General features: G+C 45.9%; 4 protein-coding genes across 15 annotated transcripts in view; 2 read left to right on the top strand and 2 right to left on the bottom strand.

Annotated features, from left to right (window-relative positions):
• The first annotated feature begins 273 nt into the window (after positions 1-273).
• PGAM1 (phosphoglycerate mutase 1) lies at positions 274-6,877 on the top strand. The gene is made up of 4 exons (XM_006185105.2): positions 274-547; positions 3,985-4,259; positions 4,836-5,016; positions 5,785-6,877. Exons 1-4 carry the CDS (start codon positions 409-411, stop codon positions 5,952-5,954), a joined length of 765 nt encoding a protein of 254 aa, XP_006185167.2. The 5' UTR covers positions 274-408; the 3' UTR covers positions 5,955-6,877.
• Positions 6,878-8,828: 1,951 nt separating this feature from the next.
• EXOSC1 (exosome component 1) lies at positions 8,829-16,433 on the bottom strand. Of its 2 annotated transcripts, XM_006185104.3 has the most exons (8): positions 16,350-16,433; positions 16,128-16,243; positions 14,191-14,265; positions 12,994-13,082; positions 12,177-12,210; positions 11,627-11,677; positions 11,410-11,494; positions 8,829-11,066 (listed from the first exon to the last, which is right to left on the bottom strand). In XM_006185104.3, exons 1-8 carry the CDS (start codon positions 16,378-16,380, stop codon positions 10,960-10,962), a joined length of 588 nt encoding a protein of 195 aa, XP_006185166.1. In that variant the 5' UTR covers positions 16,381-16,433; the 3' UTR covers positions 8,829-10,959. The 2 variants fall into 2 exon arrangements, with proteins under 2 accessions (XP_006185166.1, XP_032347061.1); XM_032491170.1 differs by lacking the exons at positions 14,191-14,265; positions 16,128-16,243; positions 16,350-16,433 and having other exon boundaries at positions 12,170-12,210; positions 12,994-13,039.
• Positions 16,434-16,549: 116 nt separating this feature from the next.
• Positions 16,550-25,543, top strand: ZDHHC16 (zinc finger DHHC-type palmitoyltransferase 16). Of its 8 annotated transcripts, XM_032491162.1 has the most exons (14): positions 16,550-16,755; positions 17,113-17,150; positions 17,978-18,021; positions 18,553-18,637; positions 19,985-20,232; positions 20,412-20,606; positions 20,732-20,820; positions 21,221-21,249; positions 21,873-22,006; positions 22,144-22,191; positions 23,028-23,113; positions 23,751-23,895; positions 24,078-24,148; positions 24,951-25,543. In XM_032491162.1, exons 5-14 carry the CDS (start codon positions 19,990-19,992, stop codon positions 25,063-25,065), a joined length of 1,155 nt encoding a protein of 384 aa, XP_032347053.1. In that variant the 5' UTR covers positions 16,550-16,755; positions 17,113-17,150; positions 17,978-18,021; positions 18,553-18,637; positions 19,985-19,989; the 3' UTR covers positions 25,066-25,543. The 8 variants fall into 8 exon arrangements, with proteins under 8 accessions (XP_032347053.1, XP_032347052.1, XP_032347054.1 ...); XM_032491161.1 differs by lacking the exon at positions 17,113-17,150; XM_032491163.1 differs by lacking the exon at positions 17,113-17,150 and having other exon boundaries at positions 17,908-18,021.
• Positions 25,544-25,757: 214 nt separating this feature from the next.
• Positions 25,758-27,446, bottom strand: part of MMS19 (MMS19 homolog, cytosolic iron-sulfur assembly component) — a 28,984-nt gene continuing 27,295 nt past the window's right edge. For all 4 annotated transcript variants that reach the window (XM_032491157.1, XM_032491158.1, XM_014559625.2 and 1 more), the window contains 5 exons: positions 27,064-27,146; positions 26,777-26,941; positions 26,633-26,692; positions 26,239-26,339; positions 25,758-26,159 (listed from right to left, as the gene is read on the bottom strand). In XM_032491157.1, coding sequence (XP_032347048.1) covers positions 26,132-26,159; positions 26,239-26,339; positions 26,633-26,692; positions 26,777-26,941; positions 27,064-27,146 — 437 coding nt within the window. In that variant the 3' untranslated portion in view covers positions 25,758-26,131. The remainder of the gene's footprint in view (positions 26,160-26,238; positions 26,340-26,632; positions 26,693-26,776; positions 26,942-27,063; positions 27,147-27,446) is intronic.

The raw sequence follows: 27,446 nt of genomic DNA, 5'->3' as shown, positions 1-27,446 counted from the left end.
TTCAAATGATAAAAGCCATTTTATTACAACGGAGGGCTTATGAGTAATGGCAATAAGACAGCATTCGGGCCCGCAAGCACGCCCCGGCGCCGGCGGAAAGTCCCACCGCCCTTCTGCGCTTACGTGCGCTCCGTGACCGCCGCAGCGGACGCGGGGCCGGCGGCGGAGGCCGCATGCGCCCTGGCGACCTCGAGCGAGCCCCCTCCCCCTGGCGGCCGTAGCGCCGGCACGGGGCGCATGCGCTTACCCGGGAGGCGGAGGGCGGCCCAGAGCGAGTGGAAAGATTTGGACCAGCTAGTGCGCGGGAGCTGGGCGGTGGGGCGCGAGCGCGCAGGCGCTGCCGGGGGCAGGACTGCGACTCCGGAATCTCGGTGAGCCCCAGTCTACGCCGCACCCCGAGCCGCCGCCATGGCCGCCTACAAGCTGGTGCTGATCCGGCACGGCGAGAGCACATGGAACCTGGAGAACCGCTTCAGCGGCTGGTACGACGCAGACCTGAGCCCGGCGGGGCACGAAGAGGCGAAACGCGGCGGGCAGGCGCTGCGAGGTGCGGAGCGGGCCTGGGCGGTGGATGGGGGCTGCGAAGGCCCGGGAGGGCATCGCTGGGTCGGGGCCGCCTAGTTGTCCTCGCACCCTCCTGGAGAGGGCGGAGACCTTGGGCTTCATCTCTCCAGCAGTTTTTTTTTTGCAGTTAAGAAAATGAGTCCAGGGTAGGGGATCGACTTGCTCAAGGTCATCCAGTGCAGTATGAGGGGCCGCGCGGTGAAGAGGAACCGGGAGGTCGCCCCGCGACTTGCTGAGTTGTCTACGATAACGCCTTGCGAAATTCTTCCTTTTTCTAGTCTGAGCATTTAGTAACTCGGGGACAGGATACTAAATTGGATGGCCAGTGTCTTCCAGTAGCTATAACCAAGCCTTTTAAAAAGGCGGCTGCAGATCCCGGTGAAGCGGCTGGCCACATGCTGTCCCCTCTGTGGGGGAGTGACGCTGCCAGGGTAGGGGTGGGAAACCACAGGGTTCAAGATACAAAGACATCCTCGTGCTTGTGTAGAATGCTGTTTAGCAACATTCCACAAATCCTATGTCCAGAATGCATCCGCAAATGTAATTGAGTGAGTGAGTGAATGAATGAATGAATCAATGAATGAACGATTTGAGTTAGTCCTTTTCACAATCCCATAAAGCATACAGATTTTATTCCTCTGCTTCCCACCCCTCCCTGGCCCTCTTTCATAGTTGGGAAAAGTGAGGATTGGAAAGATGACTTGTCCAAAGTCACATCTTCTTATTCCTAGTCCACCACCCTGGCCTCAATTCCGGGGTTAAGTAACAGGTAGGTGCGAAGAACTGGTAGGCTGTTGGCCAAGGACGCTGGGCAAAGGTGGAAATGGCAGTGAGATAAGCTTGTCTACCAGGCTCGCCCCCGGTGACAGACAGCTCTCTGTGATTTTGGAATGCTAACATGGAAGCATTCTCTGCTGCCAGCAATTCAAAGAATTTTTGGACTAAAGAGGTGCTTCCATGATCCTGTCCTGCTCCCTTCTAACTTCTGGATAAGGCAGCAGCCATTTAAAAGGGTCATTGATGACTGGTTGATGTGAATCAGGTATTTGGCCCCAATTTGTTGTCTGTCTAGCTTCTTGCCTTCACTGTAGATCCTTCTGAAATGAAGCAAAACTTTGGAAAGTCTGGGAAATGTAATCCTGCTGGGGATGTGTGTGACTGCTTTGGGATGGCCTGGTGTGACCTCATGCTGTTCAGAAGCCAGGATAGGGAAAGTGCTGGTAAAGGAGGCCATTTTCTCCCCTACTCTCTGGCAGGAAGAACTGTATGAGTCTGTGGTGGTTTGCTGATGACTAGCCCAGGACAAAGCAAATTGCAGCTATCCTCTTAAGACTGATCAAATGCCTTAACTTGTAATCTTTCTTAAAATAACAGACCTGATTTCAGTTTTTAAGTAAATATTAGTAGCATTAGTTATTTGAAATCTCATTTAAAATTTTAATATCTCTTAGAGGCATCACAGATGATTAAAATTAAAAATGAAAGACTAAAAGTGAAAACTCTGAATAATGAAGACCATTATGAATACCTAGTAATATAAAGGACCTGAAATAAAATATTAAATTTCACCAGGGCTTTAAGTAATAGTAATAGTAGGGTTTATAAAATCTTGAATGATCCAGGAGGAAGCTAGCAAGAACTGAGCTTCCCCATGCAGTCTTACTCCTGGGGTAGGATGGCATCCACACTACACAGCGCCAGCCAGCGCCATCCATGGGAGTGTTCTATACTATGCTTTTGTTTGATGGCCAAGTTAAAGGAAGAGGCTTTCGAGTTCTCTGTTAAGAGTCGTAAGGGGAACTGCTTTTCTCCTTGAGGATCTATTTGTGTATCCAGTGCGTGGCACTCCGTTGCAAGTGGAAATTAACTGCAGTGAAACAACCAATAGCTTTTCAGCATGGGATGAGGCTTGCAATGTGGATAGTTGCTTCCCAGTGACTCAGCTTTTATTGGGGAGCCATTCCTCCCTTTAAGGTTAGGGAAGAGATGGTAAGCCAGTCTACTAGGACTTGCCCTGAGGCTCAGTGTTGAGGTCTATATCTTTTCCCTTGTGGGGGGTGGTGAGTTTCCTGTTGATTAATCCTTCCTTCCCCCATCAGTGTAGTTCTTACTGGCCTTATGGCTGGCAAGAAAATTCACCGCAGAGTTCATTAATTACTGTTGGCAACCTCAATATGAAGCAATGCACAGGAAAGTTTGTGCTGAATTTCAAAAAGGGCCTTGTAACCTCATGGAAAAAAACAGGCATGTCTTCCTGGTCCACTTCATAAGGAAAGGGCCATCTCCCCATTAAAGTGGGAAGGAGAATAATTGTTCATAAAACTGGACATAGGATAAATAGTTGTAACTTACTGGTTGGGCCAACATAACTCTTGATACATCTTCTCAAAACTGCTCTGTATGGAGAGGTTCATTTATAAATGCGTAAGACGGTGCACAGCATTTGCTCTTTCTCCAGTGAGTGGCTTTTCTTAAACTTGGCTTAACCATTGATGTAGGTAGATACATCTTCTCAGGGTACTCAGGAATAGGCTGGCACTTTGGCTATAGTAGAGAGGAACTGTGGGTGAAGAGATTGTGATGGGATTTCCATACTTCAGGGAAAATATAATTTCATGTAACAGACTGGTTTTATCAGCATCCTCTAAGAGCTGTTGCTGTGACCTGATTGTTGAGAGTTCAAAATCCCATTCCCCTAGACCAGAGGTTAGAGAGGAGTGAAATATATTGGTAATTATCAATCAGAAGTGACAGTTACTAAAATACAAACATCAGGATCCTTAGAGGTTAGGAAAATATGGAGGTAGCTAGAGGTGGTGGTTAGGAGTTGGATTATAGTCACATAGCCAGGGTTTTAATCTCGCCCATGTAGTAGCTGTGACCTTGGGTAATATGCTTAACTCCTCCAGTTTTTATTTTCCTCATCTGGTAAGACGGGTTCTAAGGATATAACCTCATATAAGATTGGTATGAAGACTAAATAGAACACAAAGTTCAGTGCCTGATAGATGGTAAGCTCTCTATAAATATTAGCTATTAGATTAAGAGATACCACATTTTTCATATCCTCATCTGGAAAGAATTAAAGCAAACAAGTTCTTAAAATGTGCTTAAGCACAGCATTCTGGGGATTAGGATAAGCAGCCCGGGTTGCAGTTTAGCTGGTTGACAGTATGTTTGGACCTTGGGTTAGATGAATTATTGGGGAACTGCTGGGAGGTATGTTGTCAACTGCAACATAAAGCAACAAATTTTATCTTCCCTGAAGGCAGAATACTCTTTCCTGCTAGGGTAAACAAAATAAAATATTTAGCCAAATAATTTTCATTTGGGCTACCTCTATGTGAGATTCATATGTAAGAAAATTCTGGCTCCAGAGTGGACCTGATTAGCTCATCACTTTGAACTTATAATTTCCAGATGCTGCCTACGAGTTTGATATCTGCTTCACCTCAGTGCAGAAGAGAGCGATTCGGACGCTCTGGACAGTGCTGGATGCCATTGACCAAATGTGGCTGCCAGTGGTGAGGACTTGGCGCCTTAATGAGCGCCACTACGGGGGTCTGACTGGCCTCAATAAAGCAGAAACTGCTGCCAAGCACGGCGAGGCCCAGGTAAAGATCTGGAGGCGCTCCTATGATGTCCCGCCACCTCCGATGGAGCCTGACCATCCCTTCTACAGCAACATCAGTAAGGTATGGACACACGGAGATTTGGCTCTCTCCACAGGACCAAGGGATCAGAATCTGGGCCTCACTTTTAGCTTTGTTAGTGTCTGCCTAGACATTAGACACTCTCTTAGCTTTTACTAGTGTCTGCCCACTGAGTTTCTAATTTACAATAAAATAGTTAATTGTAATCCCCCTTCTCCAAGGAATGACCTTCACTTGTCAAAAAAAATTAATATTTATGTGGTTTATCAGAAAAGAATTTTAATCTTTTTTTACATCTATTGCCCTATTTTATAAAACCCACCTATAGCCGATTGGGCTGTCCTGAGCCAATTGCAAGATAAAAGTGAATTGGGAAGAACCTTGTAGTCTGCCTTTTTATTTTTTCCTTTTCTAAGTTATGTTTGTTTTGAACTGTCAATCTTCCCAGTAGAGGGTAATTGGGGAGGAAGGGGCAGGATAATCATTATCCCTTTTCTCAAGCTCTCAGTGCCCTGCTGAGAGATCTTCATCCATCACTTTGATCCCTTAGGGGATGAGGAATAGGCAGAACAGATGCAACTGCTAATAACTGGCGAGCTTGGACTTTTTGTTGTTTAGGATCGCAGATATGCAGACCTCACTGAAGATCAGCTACCCTCCTGTGAGAGTCTGAAGGACACTATTGCCAGGGCTCTGCCCTTTTGGAATGAAGAAATTGTTCCCCAGATCAAGGAGGGGAAACGGGTACTGATTGCAGCCCATGGCAACAGCCTTCGGGGCATTGTCAAGCATCTGGAGGGTATGTACGTTTTTTCAGAGGGGCCCTCAAAGAAGGATAAAGCAGAGCTGCTACCAATCTGGGACTTATTTAGTATGAAGGAGACCTTCAGGAAAGGGCTGGACATATTGATAGCCTTAGAGACAGTCCAGATTGACTCCTAGTGGAAATACACCCTCTGTCCTTGTTTCTCAAAGCATCATTTGCAGAAGCACAGGTGGCCAGACCCTAATGGGTGCTTGTTACACATGCAGAACTTCACATCCCACTTAAGCTGCATCTATCACTCAGGTGATTCAGATGCACATGAAAATTTGAGATGCCCACCTCCAGACTAGGATTGCTAGTTGAAACTGCTGATAAAACCTTAGTCACAACCCTGTCCAACTTTATACTCAATTTGCATCTTAAATTATTTCACCTGATGGCCTAGCAGCCCAGATGTGCTGACTTTTGGCAGGCTGGATGGACTACATAGGATATCTGAGACGTGTATAGTCCTGCCTCACGGGGGGCTTCCACATCCCATTTTGGGAGAGGCATCTGTGGTACACACCTTTCATCCTTTTTTCTTGCTTTTCAGTGGCTGAGAAATAAGTATTGGGGGCATTCCCTGGGTCATGGATCTTCTAAAACACAGATCATTACTGTTATCACAAATATCAGAAAGGGTGTTTCTGTTGTAATTCCTACCAAAGCCTTTTGTCACCTGGAGGGGGAATAGTAAGCCTGGGAGGGGGTCTGTGGACTCTTATCTTGCTTGACTGATCATGGTGGGTGTATTTCCAGGTCTCTCTGAAGAGGCTATCATGGAGTTGAACCTGCCAACTGGCATTCCCATTGTCTATGAACTGGACAAGAACTTGAAGCCTATCAAGCCCATGCAGTTCCTGGGGGATGAAGAGACCGTGCGTAAAGCCATGGAGGCTGTGGCTGCCCAGGGCAAAGCCAAGAAGTGAGGGCGAGCAGCAGATTACTTTCCCAAGGACCCTCCACCCCTCACCCCGCCACCAGCCCATCCCATTCCTCTGCACCTCTCCCCTGCACATGTCACACTGACCACATCTGTAGGCATCTCAAGTTGTAGTTGCAGATGGGGACTGGTGGCTCCCAATTTCGTTTTAGCCATTTTGTCTCTTGCACCCACTCCCTTTATATAGTCTAGTCAGAATGGCACCGCTGGGGCACATCCTCAGTCCAAGCCGAGGGAAGACTTTATCCAAGAGCGCTGAGAGGTAGTAACTGGGGGTTTTACTAGTGCTTTGTTTATTACTAAGGACCTGCTTGAGTAGGGGATAGGGAGGAACCATGCTAAGGTATGACCACCAAGGAGAAGCAGGAGAGCCTATTTGTGTTCCTGGGAGCCAGCTGGGTACTGTTCTATTCAGGTGACTGAGGGCTCTAGTCATTCCAGTGGAAGATGAAATATAACCTGTGTGGTGATTCAAACATTTCCTCCCTGACTCGACGATTGGGATCAATCCTAAATGTTTATGTGTTACATTTACTTTTACAAAAAAAATTTTATATATATATATATATATATAAATTAAAAAACCCCTTGTGGGGTTTCTAGTAGCGGTTGAAATATTCCCACATGTGGTCATCAGAAAATAAGTCATTCCTTATGCCATCGTGGGGTAAGCTCCTTGACTTCTAAGGTGTAGGAGTTCATCCTGTGTGTTTTAGGATCCCTCCCCTGCCTTACTGTTTTCTGGCAGTGGAATGCCTCTTGCTCATGTCCAAGTGTGTCCTCCACTGTGCCTGATTTCTGAATCATGTTCCAGTTGCTTGGCCCACCACTGGGGCCCAGAACTCACTTGAGCATGAGTATACTAAGTCTTTTTTCCAGATCAGTATAATAAAGGAGTGATGTGCAATATTTTCTGCGTGATGTGTGGTATGTCTTGTCTGAGGAATTCAGCTTGAACATTAAGTTTGAAACCTCTCATTACCTAAGTCCTTGTATGACACGTGAAGAGCTTTAGGACAACCAGTCACAACTTTATACAGCCTGGTCCAAATATTGTGTGTCTCATTTGGTTTTCCACCTCAGGCTGGAGAGCTGAATTCTCCATTCCTGTTGTCTCTCTGTAGCTCTTGCTCAGTGGTGTTGGTTACTGAACCCTGGAAAATCAAATTCTAAAACTCCATTATGCCCTTTTTAGAGTAAGGTAAAGATTTGTTTCTTGGACTTACAAAAGCCAATCCTTTTAGTAACTTGTAAACTTGATACACCTTTTTTTGGCTTCTAAAGTTTTAACCCTGTCAGTCAACTCATTAACACATTCAAAAATTACACATGCAGAAGAGTATACAGTTATCCCTTAGTATCTGCAAGGCAGGGGATTGGTCCCAGGACCCCTGTGGATACCAAAAATCCACAGATGCTCAGGTGCCTTATATAAAATGGTATAGTGCCGTCGGCCCTCCGTATTCATGGGTTCCACATCCGTGAATAGGGAGAACCGACTGTAATTATATACATAATTGGGAAGGGGCACTGCTCACATTTACCTTCTCTCTGAGGACTTTGAAAAGGTCATTGGAATGTGAGAACACCCATAATGCCTTTCTCTTCTAGTAGGAGCAAGTAACACCCTCCATGTATTAAGCTCTTATGAAGTGCCTCTGTGCTAGCCATTGGGTGAGGCACATTACATATATAATCTTTAATCTTGGCAACTTCTGAAAGGGCTGGTACCCCCAGTTTACAGAAGAGGAAACAAACCAAAAAAGATACAGAAACTTGTCAGAAGGTATACCACTAAGTACTGGAACCCAGACGAATGTTACTTCAACTAAACCAAAGTCCTTACTCTAAAATTTAATTACTTTTAAGCATATTGTTTTAAGTTTAGTTCTTTATTTCATCTATACCCTAGGAAGACCTTTAGTAATATGTCTCCAAATAGCTTCATGGGATGTTAGTTTACTTAGCCTGTACTGAATCTTAGACCAAAAGTTGGTAATTTTGTTTGATCAAGTGCTCTTCACCCAAGTCAGAGCGGATCAGCTTGGATTAATGTTATCCTATGTCCGGATACCACTTGAGTTTACAGCAGTCTCCATTCCTTGCAACATAAGAGTCCTGGCCAGAACTGCCTTATGGGCAGGAAAATAACAGAGATCCAGCCTCTTACCTTTATCACTAGGAAACCAACAACTACTATCCCTCCAAGACAGTGCTTCTTAGAGTAGCACTTCAGAATCACCTGCGGAACTGAACAAACCCTAAACACCCAGAGGTTTGCCCCATGAGATTTGTGAGCAGAGTTAGGGCACCTGTGCTCCTTCCTCCCCTGCACTCCCCCTGCCATCCCAGTGATGCTTATTAAAGGCAATTTTGAGGTTCACCTAACCTAGGCTGAGAACCACATTTCCGGTCTCTACAACCAATTTCAGATTGGCAAATGTCACCATCACTAAATATCCCTGTTTGGGCATAAAGCTGTTCAGTCAGCTATGTGTACACTCAAAAATTTTTTATTGAGCATTTGCTATATGTTAGTCACAGTGCCAGGTACCGGACACTCAAAGATAAGACAGAATGCTGTCCTAAGACAGGTACGTAGCTACTTTGTAATACAGTATTAGATGGTTAAGGGTGAGAAAGTCTAACCTGGTTTGCAGCAGTTTAGAGGTTACTACCTAGTTGTTTCAACTGCTCTTCTATATGATCCTTTATTACTGTTTGAAATTATAAATTTCCTTATTCGTTTACTTTTATTGTCTGTCTTTTCCCCATTAGAATGTAAGCTCCTTAAAGGAAAGGATTCTATCAATGTTCACTGCTTTACTCCCTAGTTCTTAGAACAGTGGTAGGCAGAGCATTTGCTCAAATACATTTACTGAATGAATGAATGATGTCCAACAAGCATTGAAAATTAATGAACCAGTGTCAATTTGGAGAGCCTCTCATTGCATGTCCAGGGTTCTATTCAATATTTGGAAAAAGGAGGCACCACAGTACAAAAGAAAGAACCTGGGCTTTAGAGTAAAACAGACCTGGATTTGAATACTGCTTTGCCTCCTGATGTCTGTGTGCCTTAGGGCAGGTTAATTTTTCTAAGCTTTAGTTTACTTCTCTGTAAAATGTGGAAATAACTGTCACTTTCCAGGGTCACTGTGAAGTTCGGAGATAATATAAGTAAAATGGTTAACATTGCTGTTGAGAGGAAATTGGTAGCATCTTCCTGCAAGGCAATAAGGGAGAATCTATCCAAAATTTTAAATGTGCATATTCTTTGACTCAGCCCTCCACTGCTAGGGATCCCTTGCAAAAGAATTATAGGCACGCACAAAGATACATGGTACAGGGGTGTTTTCTGCAGCACTGTTTGTAAAAGAAAAATCTATAAAGTTTTAAAATATCTAACAATAGGAGACTGATTATACCAACTACATCGAAGTATCTATCATAAATCCTGGTGAAGGCAATCAGATATATAATAATAACATATAACAATAGCATTGGCATGTACTGAACACTTGTATGTATTTCCTTCTCACAATAATCCTATGAGATCGTACTATTCCAGATGAGGAAACAGACCTAAAGAAATGATGCTGAAGTATGAGTGTCAACATTCTGATTATTATATTATAATAATTTTGCATATTATAATTTTGCAAAATGTCACTATTGTGAGAAACTGGGAAAAGTGCACAGAGGATCTCTCTGTATAACTTCTTTTTGTTTGCTTTGTTTTTTATGTTTTTCTTTTTAATGGGGGGAGGTAATTAGGTCTGTTTGTTGATTTTAATAGAGGTACTGGAGATTGAATCCAGGCCTCTGTCCATGCTAGGCATGTACTCTACCACTAAGCTTATACCCTCCCCCTCTGTATTATTTCTTAAAACTGCATGTGGACTTACAATTATGCCAATATTTTCAATTCAAAAAACAAAACAACCTATAACCTGGCTCAAGGCTGGCAACTGGAGGATACAAACAGCTTACCTCCACCATTCTCACTACACATAGAAGATACAGGTTCCATGATAACATCTCAAGAAGTGATGTCTCATCATTCATCTTTCCTTTCATTCTCTCTGCAGCCTCTCCATGCCAAACCCTCATTCTTTCCTTATCCTCAAACTTATGTGTTCATTCCTGATTCTGCACTTTGCTCAAGCTTCTCTCTCTGCTTTGAGTATCTTCACTTCATTTATTTTAGTTCTTTAGTTCCTTTTACCTCATGTCACAAACCCTTTCCTGGTCACTTTACATAACAGCGCTCTGTCCCTCTTTTCAATTCACGCTTAACAAACATTTCCTGGAGTATCTACCATATTGGGCCAACCCTTCTGCAACCCTGATGGCTTTTTAAAACTATTTGGTAATTATTAAAATAAATTAAAAACAAAAATACTTTGTTTACCAGAATTAGTCACATGCTACCTGAATCACATGTATCCCATAATTTTCACTAAAATATAATCTGTCTAAATGAGGGAATATATATAAAGTGCTTGACCTAGGTAAGTACTCAATAAGCAAAAGCAGAACATAAAAAATACAAAAAAGATTGTCAATTAGGCATTGTATAGAGCAAGAAAGCATGTGACACACGTCAGTTAATGACAGGCAAGACCCTGTTCTAAATGTTATGACACTGTTTAGATTCCTTTCCCTACTCAAGACGACAGAAACCGTAAAATCCTTTTCGTAAAAATGTTTTCTTTGTCACAGCAAAAAATACATATTTATAAGACTGTCAGAAAGGACAGGCTATTTCCAACATTATACAGTTTGTTTGCTGGTGCCTCCAAAAGAGAAATTTATCACTCAAGAGAATGAAATCCATTGAAATGTTCACAAGAAAAATGTTCCATCTACAGAGTATGCTGGCAGGTTTTTCTAGAGGTGGCTGCTGGCTGACCCCAGGAGCCTGAAGACAGACAACAGCATCCTGATGTCACTTTCACACACGTACCCTCCATGGGGTAAAGTATGGCTTCTTAGGTCTGCAAGAATTCGGGCTGTACTCGGGCCACTTTCCGGAATTCTTTAGTGTGGGTCTTAGGGCACTGCATCTCACACCAGCTGATAGGAACCATCTGGACACCTGGAAGGGAAAAGCTGGTGTTGGAGCTTAGACTTCAAATAATTGCTTGAGATTCTTCTCTTTTCAGCTGGGAATGAACTGAATTATCAATATGCTGCCTAGTGAACCTTCTCTCACACAGGAAAAAACCGTGTATTCCACTGACTTGCGGAGTGAGTACCTCCTTTCCTTAGATTATACAAGGAGTATCATTTTAACCTCAGTAATAAGTATCTATACTCACAATGCTTCCTAGATAATTAAAAACAAACAAAAAAACAGAGAAATGAGGGAAGACAATGGACCAACCCTAAGCCCTAGCTCCCAGGGAAAGATAAGCACGTAGAAGGATGGACAAACTCACCTGATTCACTGTGGGCCACCACCACTCCTAGCTCATTTTCAGCAGTGGTCAGCAGGTAATTGGACTGTGCATCACCTAGGGAGATCTAGTGACATAATATCGATAAAGGACAACAACGGGTTTTAAGTCTTCCCTCCCACAGCCACCTGAGTGGTTTCTCTACTTGTATTTCTTCTTTTTTACAAAGGACTGTAAGTCTGCAGGGAATAAAGGATACTACTTTGGCCAAGACGATGTCTCCTGGGCGAAAACTCTTATAAATTTCAACCTGTAAAGAAAGGAGTGTTAAGTGAAAGCTCCAGATCAGGTCTACATGAAACTATTAACCCCTTTGGTAGAGCCAGTCTACTTCTACTTCCCAGAGGATTAGAAGTCAGTGTTATTCAAGTCAATCAACAACTTTTACTGCTTCTGTAGCATCATGATATAAATGAAGGATTTTGAACTCAGTAACCTAATCAGGAATCTGACTTGGACAAAAGGTACTATAGTTGCTCCAAAAGGGTCTAAAATAAGCCTAAAGGAACAGCAAGGAATAAATACCTGGCTTCGAAGGCAAAGCATCAACTAACCCCGGCTCTGGTCAACAAACTGAACAAAAGTCATATGAAAAGCAAAGGGACAGTGAGGTGAATTCCATACTTTCTAGTAGGAAACACCTTAAAATTCCTTGGACTCCACATACCCACATATCTTTGAAATTCACTGGAATAATTTAAAAGGACTGCAATTCCTAAAGCCATGAGAAAAAAGAATCAACCAACAACCTTGTCTTTTTCAGTAGCTCGGACATCTTCCTTGCTGTAAAAAAAGAGAATTAACAGAAAATTAATTATCTGTGAGAAAGAATTATCCCGCAGGCTCCTCTCAGGCAAAGAGCCAAAAGAACAGAGAGAACCAGTTGTAACTGGCACCCAGCTGCCACCCAGAGAAGTAGAGCAGAGAAGTATCCCCAGTCCTCATCAGAAGGAAAAAAACCCACTTTGCCCATTCTTGGATCACACAGAGCAGCAATATCAAGACCTCCCACTAGAGAAGAGTAGATCAAATTTGGTAGGAAAGGGTAAGGAACTTGGCTGCCTTAGGAGAGCTTGAACAGAAGCACCACAGAACCACACGGAATCCTGAGGGTGGAAAGAGCCTCAGATGTTAAATTATCTAGCTCACAAGAATTGTCTGTCCCCTCTCAAAGAATCCATAGGAAAAAGAATATACCATTTCACCCACCAACCTTTTCATTGTTTTACAATTCTTGGGTTTAATCTATATTAAATTCAAGAAAGAAAGATACTTCCTAATGTGCCTTCTACTTTGTTTGATAGGAATCATCCCCACAGTGCTAATCTCCAGCTTAGATCAATTCTTTTTGTTTTATTTAAAGCCCTATCTCATTAATATTTCCTTTTGTCCTAACTAACATATTACAACATTTTCTTTGGATACTACCTGGGAGAATCAAACCATACAGAGGAGAGAAATAGGCAGGAATAGGGATTGTAATTGTTCTAAAAATTCCAGTCTCCTATTCTATCCTAGTCTCATTCCAGGTGCTGAGGCAAATATAAAGACAAAAATCCTTCATACCGGATAGTTCCTCGAAAAGAGTTCTTAAGTGGTGTGGACCCCACATATAGGATGTGTACTTTGGCAAAGCGTGAATTAATGCTAGAGACCTGTGGAATAGAGAAAAGAGCAACATTAGAATATTAGTGGTTGTCAGCTCAAGGAGGCAGGAATAAACTAGGAACTACCATGATTTTAGTCCAAGCTACCCTACTAAGTACAGAATTTAACACAGGTTAACTCCTACTTATCCCTGCACAACTGATATACATAAAGTGGAATAAGAGTCACTCTGGCCACCTAATAGAGTTACTGTGGGAATTGAGTAAAATAATATGGTGGGGGAGGAAAATAGCTAAGTGGTAGAGCCCACGCTTAACATGCACGAGGTCCTGGGTTCAATCCCCACTGCCTCCATTAGAAAAATAAATGATATGGTACAGATTTTGAAAAAAATTCAAGTCTAACATTAAAACACAAGGAAGTACAGCAAATCTAGCTAGACCTTTAACAGATCTTACTAAGAGCCATGTAGCGTGAATGGAATTTAAGACTCCATTTCAGCTGCTGCATAATATTTAGATCACCGCCTCTCCAGTTATTTTCAAAATAACAAAATAATAAATAAGCATAAGTAGATTTTCTTTTAGAGCGATTTATAGAGAGAAACTAAGTTAGTTTAACTGGCAGAGTGTGGAGATGGGCAGAGAGTACTGATGTATTATAGTTACTGATCAGTACAGTATTAATTTGTACTTCTCAAAGACTTTATAAAATTTTTTTCTCTGCAGAAAAAGGTTTTGCTTCAGATGTTCAAAAATAAGCCTCCTTATCACCCTTTGGTGTTCGTTTCCCAAACAAAAGTAAAACTACATGCTGAGGAACTAGCTCTGTGAAAGAACTATGCAAGCCTGAACTTGACCACATTGTTAATTATCCTAGAAATCTCTAGATCAATACAGTCCAGTAAAACTTTCTGTGATGATAAATATTCCATGTTAACCAGTATGGCAGCCACCAATTACCTATATAAGCTAGTGAGCATGTGATATGTAGCTAGCGGAACTGAGGAAATAAATTTTAAATTTTGTGTAATTTTATTTAAATTTAAATGGCCATATGTGGCTACTGGTTACCATATTGGACAGCACAGTTCTGCAATGGTCATGATTTCACCATTGGTAGGTATCCTAAGCAGGGAGGTTACAATCAACTTACCTTACAGGTTACAATAGATCCCACATCTGGCAGTAACTGGGACTCTGTTTCTCTCATCACAGATATGACAGGAAGCTAGAGAGAGAGCAATAAAACATGAGTATCCTGGCTAAGCCTCGGGTAAAGGTATCTGTGGCTTTAGAGTAAATACAGGAATGTGTTGGTCCACAGTTGAGGTCACAAAGGCAGATGGACTACATATTCATTTGTAGCCCAGAGCAGAAAGCCTTAGAAATTTTAGGACACAGGAGGGCCAAGGGGCCACAGGAAGAATGCTGCTAGAAGGCATAACCTAACCATTTCAGATGAGTTCTAAATTTTTTTGTGATTTTCTTAGAATTTCTCAGTATACAACCATATTGTCTGTAATTATGGATAATTTGACTCTTCTTCCTCCAAAGTTGTACCTTTCTTTTTGTCACTTTACTGGACAGGCTAGAATTTCCAAATAAAATATTCTATAGTAGTGGCCATACTTGTTCACTTCTACTTTAAGGGAATACTTGTAGAATTTCCTCTTTGAGCACAGAATTGGCTATTGGTGTAGGAATGATATTTCTGAGCCTCATTTTTATTAATCTCTCCCTTGTTCACTATGCTTCAGGTCTCCTAGCCTTTTTTCAGTGTCACCAACTCACTAAATTTCTTCCTATCTCAGGTACTCTGCTCAATTCATTCTATCTGCTTACTCACCCAACTCTTATCTATGCTTTAGATTCAGCTTAAATGTCACTTTTGACTAGGGTGGATTTGCCTATTCCATGTTCTAATGGAACCCTGTAATATTCTTTCAAAGTAGTCGTCACATTTGTAAGCATACATTCATTTGAGCTTTTACTTGCTTACAGTATGTGTTTGGCCCCTTGATAGCAGAGACCTTGTGAATTTGGCTCATTACCATATCCCAAAAGGTCAGCACTGTGCCTGGCACATGAAAATGCTCAACAGATAGCTAAGTGTCTACCTATGAAATGAACAAACTTTCAAATCCGAAGGAAATTCCCAAAATAGATTAAAAAGTCTCTTATTTTACAGATGAGAAAGAACCTGAAACCAGAGAGTTTAAGTTTCTCACCTAAAGCAGAATCAAGGTTTAGTCAATACTGAAGTGTTCTAACTCTGAATCCTCTTTCTGCTACGCTCCTTGTCTTTAAGCTGCTCCTTCAAAAACTGCTTATCTGATCCTGAGCTAGTCGTGGATCAGCCTCTGGAACTAGGGAGAATATCACCACTAGGGCATTCAACAAACATCTATTGAGCGTTTAGCTTGTGCTAGGCGGGGAGCTTTACGGCGGTGAGGCCTGCTTTTATGGAGTTTAGTAAGGGAAGACTCTAATGGGGAATGTATAACAGTGTTAAATTCTACGCTGAGTTAAGTGCTTAGAAAGGGAGGAATAAAGCTCTTTGTGAGAGTTCAACAACAACAACAAAAAAAAAACAACAAAAACTCCCTTTTTCGACTAGTAGTGTCTTTTTTTCTGAGAAAGTGATACTAATGAGGCTGCCTGAAGGGTAGGCAGGAATTAAATAGGCTAAGAAAGAAATGGCGTGTGTACAAAGTCGCTGTGGCGCACTGGAGACACTGAAAGAAGCCAGTATGACTAGATAGCAGAGTGAGGCAGGGGTGGCGGAGGGAGATGAAGCCGGAGAGGTCGTCGACATTCGTATAGGATTCAGCTCACTGCAGGGCTGAGCTCGCCTCCACACTTCCTCCAGCTTGCTTCCCCAGCAACATAGCCAAGCCAGACCAACACAACTGGACTGTGATGGCTAAGTGTCCAGCATTGAAGACCAGAGCTGTTAGAAACTTAAAGACCAAATCCTTCTACTGAACAAGGCACTAAAGACGTGCCCGCAGGGCCCCTGCCTGAGGACCGTGAAATCAAAGAGCCTAAGAGAAAGGCAGAGACGGAGGAGAGGGGAAGCCGACCCCTTACCGCGCCGTTCTCGCTGCTCTTCGTCATGCAGCCAGCAAGCGACGAAAAGATGTAGCCGTGCCGGGTGTAGGTGCCGCTGCCTGGGCTGCCCTCCTCCAAGTTACATAGACGTTCGCCTGCGGAAAAACGTTGCATCAACCACGGGTCCGCATAAGCTGTTGGCCGTCCAGCCTTCCTGCCTCTGCCCCCGCCCAGGAGTTGCTCTGGGCGCAACTAGCTTACCGGGGATGCAGTACCTCACGGGCGGCGCCATGACTGCCTCTGTCCCAAACCCGGAGGAAAACGAAGCCGACTTCTCATTGGCCAACATCCAGGTGCAGTTCCGCAGTAAGAAACACGACAATTGGTGCGATATATCACGTGATCTCTGGGACCTCCCCCTTGGGAGAGAAACTCCATTTCCCAGGTTGCCCCGGGACGAGTCCGGGAACGGGGCTCCGGAACCCCTGCGCTTGCGCTTGCGCCCGTGGACCAGGGTGGGCTGGCGGCAGGTCCCGGTCGGCCGGCTGGAGCTGTGGGCGGCGGGCCATGGTTGGTTGGATTGAGCCGGGCCGGGCAGGGGTGGCAGTGAGCGGCGGCGGAGGCTGTGGGGTTCGATTTAGCTGATTGAGGAGTCGGCCGGTGGCAGGTAAGAGCGAAGCCGCGGCCTTCGCTGCCCAATCCTATCCCTTTTTCTAGGGTCCGGCCCTGTTCCGGGGCCATGTCGTAAACCCGAGTTCCTGCTCTGCACAGGCATGCCCTCAGAACCGGGCGGAGCGCACTCTTAAGGCGCGGAACTGGAAAGAGGGCAACCAATGCAACACACCCATTTCACAGATTTGGAAACTCAGCCCCAGAGATAGGATTTGACTTGTGCAATATCTTTAAGGTAGTTCAGGGTAGAGACCAAACCGGTAGCCAAGTTATTTTATTTCCAGTCCATCATATTTTGAACACGCCAACCTCATGGAGAAATAAAACCTTTTCCCGGTTTTTATAATTGCAGTTTCACATCTTGCGGTCGGATCCTGTCAAGCGGAGCCTGTTAGTGCGGAAGGGAAGTCTGCACATGAATAAAATGCTGCTCTTACTGATGATTGACGTCTGCTGCTTGAGACAGCAAACATCCTGAGAGCAGCATCTTTGTCCAAATGAGATTTGTCGACTTTCATCTCAGTTTCCTCTGCCGCCTGGTGGCTTTGGAATCTGTGTTTGTACTCCCCTCCACTCCCCCCGCCCCCCTCTTATCCCCCATATCTGGTTTCCCCTTGGGAAGGAGATGGTGACTAGAGCCTTGGGAAGAGGGGAATGCTGTGGCCAGATCCCTTCTGATCTGGTGGCAGATGTTGCTATGGCCTGTGGCTCCTACTGAGGGATCAAGAATGCTCAGGGCTTGTGCTGGGGGTAACAGTGAAGCTGTGCGTTACTCTGTTTCCCACCCTGTTCACTTTGATCAGCACCCCTTGCCCTCACCACACACCATATTTTGAGTTCTGCTTTACCTCAGTTTCCTGAGATGAAAACTTCATTTGTTCAGTTGTGGTATCTGCATACCCCACAAACTCCACTAGCTAAAATAGGGGAGGTGGGCTGGGCTTCAGAATTTACACAGATCTGATCTGTAGCTCTGCATCTACAAGCTTTCAGTTTACATGTTTGGGTTGATTTCTGGTTGGACTAGTTTTCTAAAGTAACTTCTAGCACTTAAGTGCTGTGATTCTGAAAATGGTTTTCATTTCTCTCTTTATTGATCATGAAGAATGTAGCAGCAGACGCTTATTAAGTGTTATCACATTGGCAGGAGTGTGTTTGCTGTTAGTTGTAGGAGAAAGAGACATCTGACCAGCCTTTCCATTTTGGCATCCCTCCAGGTCACTCATTCAACAAGTATTTATTGAATACTTCCATGATCCAGGTATTGTGCTAAGCACTTTATAAACATTTAATTTATATGTTACCAAGTGTATATATAGAATCATAAAGGGGTAGAGCTGAAAGGACCTTAGTATTTAGTGCTAACCTCTCACTGAATGGAAACAAAAGGAAATTGAGTCCCAGCAGGGTTTGGTGGTTTGCCCAAGGTCACAGAACTATTTAAGGGCAGAATTGAGCCCTAAGTAGTCAAGTTACGGGGCAGGTGAGAGTTGGTAAGTCTAGTCGCTGAGGCAGGCATTTCCTGTAGAGCTCAGCAATTCTGGAAGTGGTTGAGAACAATCTGAAAATGGAGAATTTGAGAAGGAAGATTTCTTTTGTGGACAGGAGAGATAGCATGTAATTCATGTTTATTACAGATGAGGAATGCATCTTATTTGCAAGCTACTGCTGTAAAAAGTATTTTAGCAAATAGGAAACTATCCATTAGCCATAGTAAGGGCATGAACAATGGCGTGGATGATCTAAGTCACCTGGATTTGCTATGGGGTAAAATTTTTTGTCCCACTCTTAGATTTGATTGTGGCTGTAAACGATTTGAAAATTCATGCTTCAAGCCAAATCATGATTCCACACAATAGGAGTCCAACTCAAAGGAGGTAGGAAGTTTGAACTTTTCCTTTTTCTCTTTTCTACATTGCCCCTTAATTCTCTTAGCCCCTCAGAGGTGATGGGAATGGCCAGTTTCTTTATCCTGATGCAGAGAGCAGGTCCCTACTGAAGTGTCTGTCTTCTCTTTGCTGTCCTTGTCTACTGGATTTCTTTTTTGCCTTAGGTCGTTACAGGGCTTGTGGAAGGAGGTAATTAAGTTTTCTTTGAAAGACGTCTTGTGATGATGATCTAGGGTGCAGGGAGAATACCTTGCTCCAGTTACTGAAATGAAACCATCCCTATAGTGGAGCAGCCTCCTCCAGTTTCTGCTGGGTTTGAGCTGCCTGTTAAATAAGTCAGTGGATTTGCTGAGGACAAGGTAGCCATAGGGGAAAACCAGACCATTTCTTTGGTGGTAAGGCCTTTTATCTGGAGAATTGATGAGACTATCATCGTGGGAATCTGTCTTCTGTTCTGGGCATTGCCTGGGCAGCTGATCTCCCATGGCTGTTGGATGAGGTAAAAACCATCTAGAGGAGATGAAGGCATTTGCAGAGGAGCCGTGCAAAGAGCTGAAGAGCTGGGAAAGCTGATTGTGAAGCGTGGGGCCAAGGACAGCAGCTGCAGAAAAAGCTCTTGAGTGTCCAGCTAGAACAGTGCAGGAAGACTCATCAGTGAGAGGGCAGGCCCTGAGGTCTTCAGGAGCCACCAGCCCCCTCCCACTGCTTGTATCCTGCCTGTGGTGGTGTTCTGCTCTGAACACCAGAAGTTGTCTTGGCTTCAGTAACCTTGGAGTGGGGCTGAGACTGAAGTTGGAGACAAAGCATCTTATGTCATGCAAGGGGTAGCTGAGCTGTCGTGATAGGAGACAAGGACTCTCATGCTGCCAGGTTGGGTCTGGTGGCCTGTAACAACAGTCCGGAAGGAGTAGGGAGGATTAATATCTTTGACTAAGACTCATATAGCACCAGGGAAGATCTAGGTGCAGGGTCCACATGCGATGAACTCACTCTCTACTGGCCGTTCCTGGTGAAGACAGTTGTTAGGAAGTAGGCCGATGGGCCAGGGCAGACAAGAGACCCCGGGAAACCTCTGCTACAGTGGCCAGGCCCACAGAGGCACATTGATGGCTTTGTGCATGTTGATTGAGTTCCACCCAATGATCTGTCTACACAGCAATTCCAGAGACCCTGCTTTGGCTTGGAGCTGCCTCCCTACTTCCTGCAGCTGGTGATTGGCTCAGCTGAGGCTCAGTTTTCAGTCTTACCTCTAAGCTGATGCTCGGGGTCTCCCCACTGGTGGGGGAGGGAGGAACAGGACCCAGGCTGGCCCTTCACGGTGGTGTCCTCTCCTAGGAGCCATGCGGGGCCAGCGGAGCCTGCTGCTGGGTCCTGCCCGCCTCTGCCTGCGCCTCCTTCTGCTCCTGGGCTACAGGCGCCGCTGCCCACCTCTGCTCCGGGGCCTGGTACAGCGCTGGCGCTATGGCAAGGTCTGCCTGCGCTCCCTGCTCTACAACTCCTTTGGGGGCAGTGACACCGCTGTCGACGCTGCCTTTGAGCCTATCTACTGGCTGGTGGACAACGTGATCCGCTGGTGTGGGGTGGTGAGTGATGCCCAGGGGCAGGAAAGGGGATGTTTTAGGGTAGCAGAGGGACATCTGTCTGAAGAACCTACACTGGGTTTGGATCCACACCTGCCTCCTACCCCAGGGAAATTCCTGAGTCTACTCTGGGTGTCGATGAGCTCTCTCATGCGTCTACCTGACCTCACTGGTGTTGGCAGGTGTTCGTGGTGCTGGTGATCGTGCTGACCAGCTCCATCGTGGCCATCGCCTACCTGTGTGTCTTGCCCCTCATCCTCCAAACATACTCAGTGCCACGACTCTGCTGGCATTTCTTCTACAGTCACTGGAATCTGATCCTCATCGTCTTCCATTACTACCAGGCTATCACCACTCCACCTGGATACCCACCCCAGGTGGGTCCCCCCACAGGGGCATGTGGGAGCTGGTCCCGGGGGTTGGGAGGGAGAGTGCCTTGGTATTTTGGGGTACAAAACTAGTGCTGCCACAGCTGTCATGGTGCTTTTCTCCCTCTGCGCAGGGCAGGACTGATATCACGACAGTCTCCATCTGTAAGAAGTGCATTAACCCCAAGCCAGCCCGAACACACCACTGCAGCATCTGCAATAGGTGGGTCTCTGGGAAGCCCAGCTGCGGCCCTTTTGCTGTAGCCCTAGGGCAGAACCTAGACCTGGGGCTGGACAAGACATTTATGAGGCACCTGTCATGTGCCAGCCAGTGTGCCCTCTGTGCAGTGACACCTGACCTCAGGATGGTCCTGCAGGTTAGTCATTATCACCACTTGTGGACAGTGAGGTTCAGAGAGATGGGCCAGGGTGGGCGGGAGACCTTGAGTTACTTTGTCCAGTGTCACGTAGCCAGTGAAGCTAGGTTTGAAGCAAGGCCTGGCTGTCCTCAAAGTCTGTGCCCTTTCCACCTCAGCAGGATGCTGGTCCTTGTAGGGAAGGATTGGCACTGACATCTCAAGAACCTTGGCCACCGTAACAGAGCCTGTGTCCCTCCCTCACAGGTGTGTGCTGAAGATGGATCATCACTGCCGTATCCTTTTATTGTCTTTTCTGCCTGAGGCCTCCTTCTTTAGCTCCAGAGCACTGAGGTTTACGGGCTGCAAACCCAAGGCTTCTAGCATCACCCTACAGAGAGCACTGGGCTCATGAGAAGTTAGTGGAAGAGCGGTTGTGGGGCTGACCATCTTCTGGGAAAAGGAGGAGGCTTGCAGACTCTCTGGGATGGATCTTGGAGTTAGGCATCTATTTGAACAGTTCTCTCTTTTGTGGACTGTCATGCTAACATCTATTGGATGGAAAGAGATGTTTGGTTCAGTGGTTGTCCAGTGGGTGTCCAGTTACAACCATTGGTCCCCTTCTGCTGTCCCACGTGGATGTCTGGGTAACCCCAGCTAGGCTGAGGTGTTGGCAGATTCATTTTCCTGAAGGATTTCAGTTTTATGATTTCCTAGTGGGATTTGTGAGGGCTCTGAAAAGCTTTAACACTTTCACCTCAACGAAGTCCCGTATTTTCCTGCCTTTGGAAAATAGCTTTTGGTGCCCAGAAGCCCTCGGCTTGGATGATGTCATTATGAACCAAGGATGAACCAGAGGAGCCTAAGACACCCCCTGAAGTTGTGTGTTTGGTCTTGTCCTTAATCCTTCCCCTGCCAGCCTGGCTAAACAACTGTGTGGGCCACTATAACCATCGGTACTTCTTCTCTTTCTGCTTTTTCATGACTCTGGGCTGTGTCTACTGCAGCTATGGAAGTTGGGACCTTTTCCGGGATGCTTACGCTGCCATCGAGGTGAGCCCATAGTTAGAAGCAGGGCAGCTCAGCAGAGAGCTTTGGGGTATGGAATCTGTCCCAAAGAAGTGGGGCTGGTAGCACCCCCCATCCCAGAGGCCTAAGAGTATAACCAGCACTGTTTTCCATCCTCTTAGAAAATGAAACAGCTCGACAAGAACAAACTACAGGAGGTTGCCAACCAGGTGGGCCGTCCCCACCCCATTGCCTCCTGCTGCTCAGGCCAGGGGTTACAGAGCTGCTGAGGCAACTGAGGGGCCCACCTGCGGCTGAGTTGTAGAGACTGGATCGGGGTGTTCTGGGGGGCTGTCTGCCGTGGGCCAACTAAATGACCTGCGAGCAAGCTGGGAGTCCCTGGTTTGTGGCAGTTTTTGGCTCTCTATCCCATTATCACCTTCTTTGGGCTGAGCAAGGGCTCTGCCTTGGTGATGGCCTGAGCAGCAAAGAGTCTATGTTAGTTTGTGTAATGGGGTTCCAGGGGACAAGGGTCAGGCTGGGCCAGTCTAATCATCCTTTGCTCCTGGTCTGTCTGTATCTGCATCAGGATTGTCCCTTCTCCCCGGGCCTTTTAGAGTTCCTTATTCTGAGCAGATCTTGGGCTTGTGATTTTACCTCTACTGCCCTTTTGGTCCTTAGTGGAGCTCACAGTTCTCTCTCTCCAGTTGTTCCATTCTGGATGTGGGTCTGGTCCCCTCTCTCGGGGATTGCAGCCACACAGTGAAGAATTCTAGCTGGGATGTGGAGTGGCTTCCCCTGGAGCCCCATTTGTGTTGTCAGAGCTAAAGGCTCAGGGTTGGCCCCTCCTGTGCTTTACCATCCTGTCCAGACCTGCTCTGCCCAGTGTTTGTCCACATGATGATGCCGCCAGGCTTGGTCCACCCCTCTGGCTGCTGCCCTGACTCCTCTGTGGCTTAACCCCCCGTTTTCTCATCCTGGGCTTGGATCACTTCCCTGCCTGAAAGTGCTGGGCTCTGCTGGAGACCAGCGGAGCAAATGAGCCAGACTTTGTTTCTTTTTCTAGACTTACCACCAGACCCCACCACCCACCTTCTCCTTCCGAGAAAGAGTGACTCACAAGAGTCTTGTCTACCTCTGGTTCCTGTGCAGGTACCGAACTCCCATTTTTGATAGTTTGAGGGGCAGCTTCAGAAAAACCTTTTTAGGTGCCCACACACAGGCAGGAACCCATCCCTGGTGAACTGCTGCTGTTCTTAGTCTGATTTAGGTTGCAAAGAGTAGTGCTTAATTTTCCTTGGCATTTTGAGGCAGGGAACACTAAGGATATTGGCATTGAGTGTCTGTTATGTGCTAAGGCAAATTAAACTCCCACTTAAAAGGGTAGGTGCCTTTCATAGCTGAGGAAAATTGCAGATGTGAGCAGTGAGGTGATTTGTTCCATGATACACAGCTAGGAACGTAGAGCTGGAATCTGAGTGTTGTGCCATCTCATCCTAACCCCTGGTGCTATTATTACCCTCTCCTGTCTCCCAAGCGTGGGTATTTTAGGAAATAAGTAATGTTTTTATTACTGTTTCCCTGTCTTCCTTTCCACATAGTTTATTCTTAGCCCCTGTTGATGCTTTTTCATGGATGCTGTTTATAGATGCAATGAAGTAAAAGTTCATCTTGGATGCATAGGCTGGGAGATAAGGAAGACTTAGGCAGAGGTCCCTAGCTAATCACTATTGCTCAGCTCAATTTCAGACCTACTACGGCCTCTAACCCCCTCTATGCTACCCAACAGTCTTTGCCCCTCTTTCCTCAGTTCCGTGGCACTTGCCCTGGGTGCCCTAACTGTATGGCATGCTGTTCTCATCAGTCGAGGTGAGACTAGTATTGAAAGGCATATCAACAAGAAGGAGCGACGTCGGCTGCAGGCCAAGGGCAGAGTGAGTAGGGCTGGGCTTGGGGTGGAGGGGCGGGTGGGTAACTGAACTTGCCGTCCTGTAAACAGAGGCCATGGTCAGGGCCAACTCAGGCAGGCATCAAGGCCAGACCTTATCTTGTTAGTTTAGGCTCAAAACTGGTTTAAGTAAAAGGGTTTGTAGAAACACGTTTTTCTTGGCTCTAGGTTTTTAGGAACCATTACAACTACGGCTGCTTGGACAACTGGAAGGTATTCCTGGGTGTGGACACAGGAAGGTAAAGTAAAACATCTAGACCAGCACTGTCCAGTGAACTGTGATGAGGAGGATGTTCTGTACTTATGCTAAGACACTAGCCACTCACTGGTGACATGTGGCTTTTGAGCACTGGAATCGTGGCTCATGTATCAATGAATTTAATTTTTAATTTTATTTTCTTTTCAGTAATTTAAATAGGCACGTGTGGCTAGTGGCTACTATATTGGACAGCACACATCTAGGCTCTAGGAATAGAGATCATTGCTCATTTGAGTCAAAGGGGCTTAAGGCCAAAACTGGTTTAAGTAGCAGATGAGAATTAAAGATGACTATGAGAGTGTCCTGAGAAAGCTGTTCTGAAGGGACCTTTAGTTAGGGTATGTTGGCTACCAGTCACCTCTCATTTGTATGGCAGTGTCTGGCCTTCAAGTCAATAATTTGTGAGATTGAAGTTAATCTATTTGTGATAGAGATCCTAAGACTATAAATGAGGCTAGCTCCCTCAGCCCAAGAGACAAAGGTAAACCATTTTTCAAATTGCAATAAATGAGGCAGGAATAAGTAGGTGGCCCTTCTCCCTTTCTCACCCTCGTTAGATTCCTGCCTGTCATTGTGCTTGCAGTGGCCCCTTTAAAGTTTAGCTCAAAACCTCTAAAGGTCTTCAAGGCATCAGCAGGCACATTTATTGGACAAAGTTACTTTTGTGATGAATGCCAAGGTAGCTTCAGACTACCCTGATGTATCCTTGCTGAGGAAATGAAGATCAGGAAGGAAGACCAGGAACTCTTGGGTCTCAGAAGTATCTCTGTCTTCTCTCATAGGCACTGGCTTACTCGGGTGCTGTTACCTTCCAGTCACCTGCCCCATGGGAATGGAATGAGCTGGGAACCCCCTCCCTGGGTGACTGCTCACTCAGCCTCTGTGATGGCAGTTTGAGCTGGATAGTGTCAGCCATAACTCGAGCATCACCCTGCTTCCTGCGTTGCCTCAAGGGCTTCCAAGGATAGCTTCTGGAAACCCTCGAGCAAAAAGAGCCAGTGGGCCTGCCGCAGGGTACTATGCAGGGACAACTCAAGGACCAGTATCCTGGCCATTGCAGAAGCAAGGCACGATGTGGAAAAATCCTAGGACTGATGTCCCTTTACTCAGGCAAACAGAAGTTCCAGCCCCAGACTGGAGATTAGGCAGCTAGCAACCTTGCCGGGTGCTGACCCCGACCTCCTCCAGGTTACAGCACCAGGGTTGGCCACCACCTCTTCCATTTGCCGTCTGAGAAAACACCTGAATGGTAGAGCTAAGATCCTGGCTTCTCAACAGGGCAAAGATACCAGGCCTACTGCTGAGGTCACTGCCACTTCTCATGTGCTGCTGAAGGGAGCAAAAATAAAGGTATTTGATTTTTAAAGATATGCAACTTTTCATTCTTTGCCTTTCCTGTGGGTCAGGGAAAAGGAGATTCAGGGTCAGGGCCTGGCGAGTAGGTGCCCTGGTCATGCCAGCTGGGCTCCACTTGGAGGGTTGGATGCCCTGAAGAATTCCTGGCTGATTCCTATCATTACTGTTCCTCTAGCTTATGCAGTGACACTGCTGAGGCGTAAGTGGGGAGAGGCAGATAACTGACAGCCCCATTAGCAAAAGAAATCTTTATTCTCCAGTAGGTACACACACACCCACCATCCCTGGTCCTCAGGGCCACACTCATCTGCATTCACTCCCAGCAGCATATCCCCCTTTCTCTGACATATAAATGGAAGAGCTCCAAGACCAAGATCATTCTTCAAACACAAACGGTCTCACACTCAGTTACTTCACAAATCCTTTAGAAATCAGGGTTCCTATGTTTCTTGTACAGCCATGCGACAGAGGCCCAGCATTTGTTCTGTGTCTGTGGGAAAGGCAGTCAGAGGCCAGTGGCCTCCCTGCCTTGGGCAAGATGGCTCAATAGTTAGTAATTTCAGGTTAGATGTCTGTTAGAACAGTCTAGGCCAGGATGAACCCTCGTTCAGCTGCCTGGGCTCCCCAGCAGAAACCTGCGGGCAAAAACAGTGTTGACAGCATTAGTGGTGAGCCTTGTTTCAATCCCATCTCTCCCTGTGACCTCAAACTCACCATTCTCCCCTGGCTGATACTGCTTCCTTACGCACCAGTCTCTTCTTGTCATCCAGAGGTCTCGCTAAGGCCCGGATCACCTGCGGTTTATACGGCAGCAGCTGTGGAGTTAGAGGAGCTAATCTGAGCCTCGTCCAACCAAGATAACCGAAAAAGCTGCTGCTTTGACTCTACAACGCTCTTCCTATTCTTCTTCAGTGATTCCAGAGGAGGGTACGCAGGAGGCTGGCCGTTCTATTACAGGGCAGGCAGGCAAGTCCTTGCCTATCTGTACCCTGCAGTTCATACCTCAGTCACACCGCAGGGTGGCTAGTCCTGCTTGACTAAGGCAAAAAGGTACCTCTGGCTTTTCTAAGATGCTTCCAGGCCAGAGAGGGACATCTGAGGTACTCACCACAGGGGTGGGCAGGCGGGTCAGAGCATGCATACACTGCAGTGCAGCGATCCGGACAGCCTGCAACACAACCGTAATCATCGGTGACGGGAGACCCATGAAGGGGAGACGTACGTGCCAAAGAGTTGTTGAGGCTCAACACACCATGGAAGGGCTGGAGCTGAGGTTCAGGAACTTGGTGACGAGGGTGTCAACGTGAAGACTCATGACCTGGGGTGCTTCCAGCAGAAGAGGCTGAAGGCAGCTGAGGGTGGAGAGCTGTACCACAGAGTCGGGGCAGGACAAGGCTTCCAGCAGCAAGGAGAGCAGCTAAGGGGCATAGGAAAGGCGGGATGACCGCATCTGTGATGAGCCTGCTTCTCCCCCTCTCTAGCCCCAGCTGGGGGACAATGGCTGGGTCCCTGCTTAGAGGCTCTGACTGCAGGGCTTACCGTGGGCAGTTCTGGCAAGAGCACAGGCTTTGGCAGCCTGTTGAGTACATGAGACAGACCCTTCAGGTAATTTGGCTTCACATCTGTAAAAAATGGTACAGCTTAGGGGAAAAACTGAGTTCAGACATACAGCTTGAGAATTCAACTCCAATTTCTGGTGAAGTTGGAACATCAGCCTACAAAGAAGTTTAAAAAAAAAAATTCCCTCAAGCTCAGAATAAAATATGCCCATCAAAGGAAAAGAGTAGGGCAAGAATCTGGACGTTCAGCATTTCAGACAGACCACACTATGGCTCTAAAGAAGCCCCAGTCCGAGGTTATTTTAGAGACTGGCCTGAGCAAAGGAGAGGTCTATATATTTACAGCCTTTCCTTTAGACTCTC

Source organism: Camelus ferus, chromosome 11, assembly GCF_009834535.1.
Source record: "Camelus ferus isolate YT-003-E chromosome 11, BCGSAC_Cfer_1.0, whole genome shotgun sequence".
Classification (NCBI taxonomy): domain Eukaryota; kingdom Metazoa; phylum Chordata; class Mammalia; order Artiodactyla; family Camelidae; genus Camelus; species Camelus ferus.
Note: the sequence above shows the minus strand (reverse complement) of the source record. Positions and strands in the feature narration are given on the sequence as shown.

What these genes read in the sequence shown, in the direction of transcription:
- ZDHHC16 (XM_014559627.2), top strand. Translation starts at nt 19,990, where the DNA reads ATGCGGGGCCAGCGGAGCCTGCTGCTGGGTCCTGCCCGCCTCTGCCTG. An exon ending in CACCTGGATACCCACCCCAG is followed by an intron (nt 20,607 to 20,731) that starts GTGGGTCCCCCC and finishes CCCTCTGCGCAG; the next exon opens with GGCAGGACTGATATCACGAC. An exon ending in TACAGGAGGTTGCCAACCAG is followed by an intron (nt 22,192 to 23,027) that starts GTGGGCCGTCCC and finishes TTCTTTTTCTAG; the next exon opens with ACTTACCACCAGACCCCACC.
- EXOSC1 (XM_006185104.3), bottom strand. Translation starts at nt 16,380, where the DNA reads ATGGCGCCGCCCGTGAGGTACTGCATCCCCG. An exon ending in GATCTATTGTAACCTGTAAG is followed by an intron (nt 13,083 to 14,190) that starts GTAAGTTGATTG and finishes TCTATTCCACAG; the next exon opens with GTCTCTAGCATTAATTCACG. An exon ending in ACATCGTCTTGGCCAAAGTA is followed by an intron (nt 11,495 to 11,626) that starts GTATCCTTTATT and finishes TTATGTCACTAG; the next exon opens with ATCTCCCTAGGTGATGCACA.
- PGAM1 (XM_006185105.2), top strand. Translation starts at nt 409, where the DNA reads ATGGCCGCCTACAAGCTGGTGCTGATCCGGCACGGCGAGAGCACATGG. An exon ending in CGGCGGGCAGGCGCTGCGAG is followed by an intron (nt 548 to 3,984) that starts GTGCGGAGCGGG and finishes TATAATTTCCAG; the next exon opens with ATGCTGCCTACGAGTTTGAT. An exon ending in CATTGTCAAGCATCTGGAGG is followed by an intron (nt 5,017 to 5,784) that starts GTATGTACGTTT and finishes GTGTATTTCCAG; the next exon opens with GTCTCTCTGAAGAGGCTATC.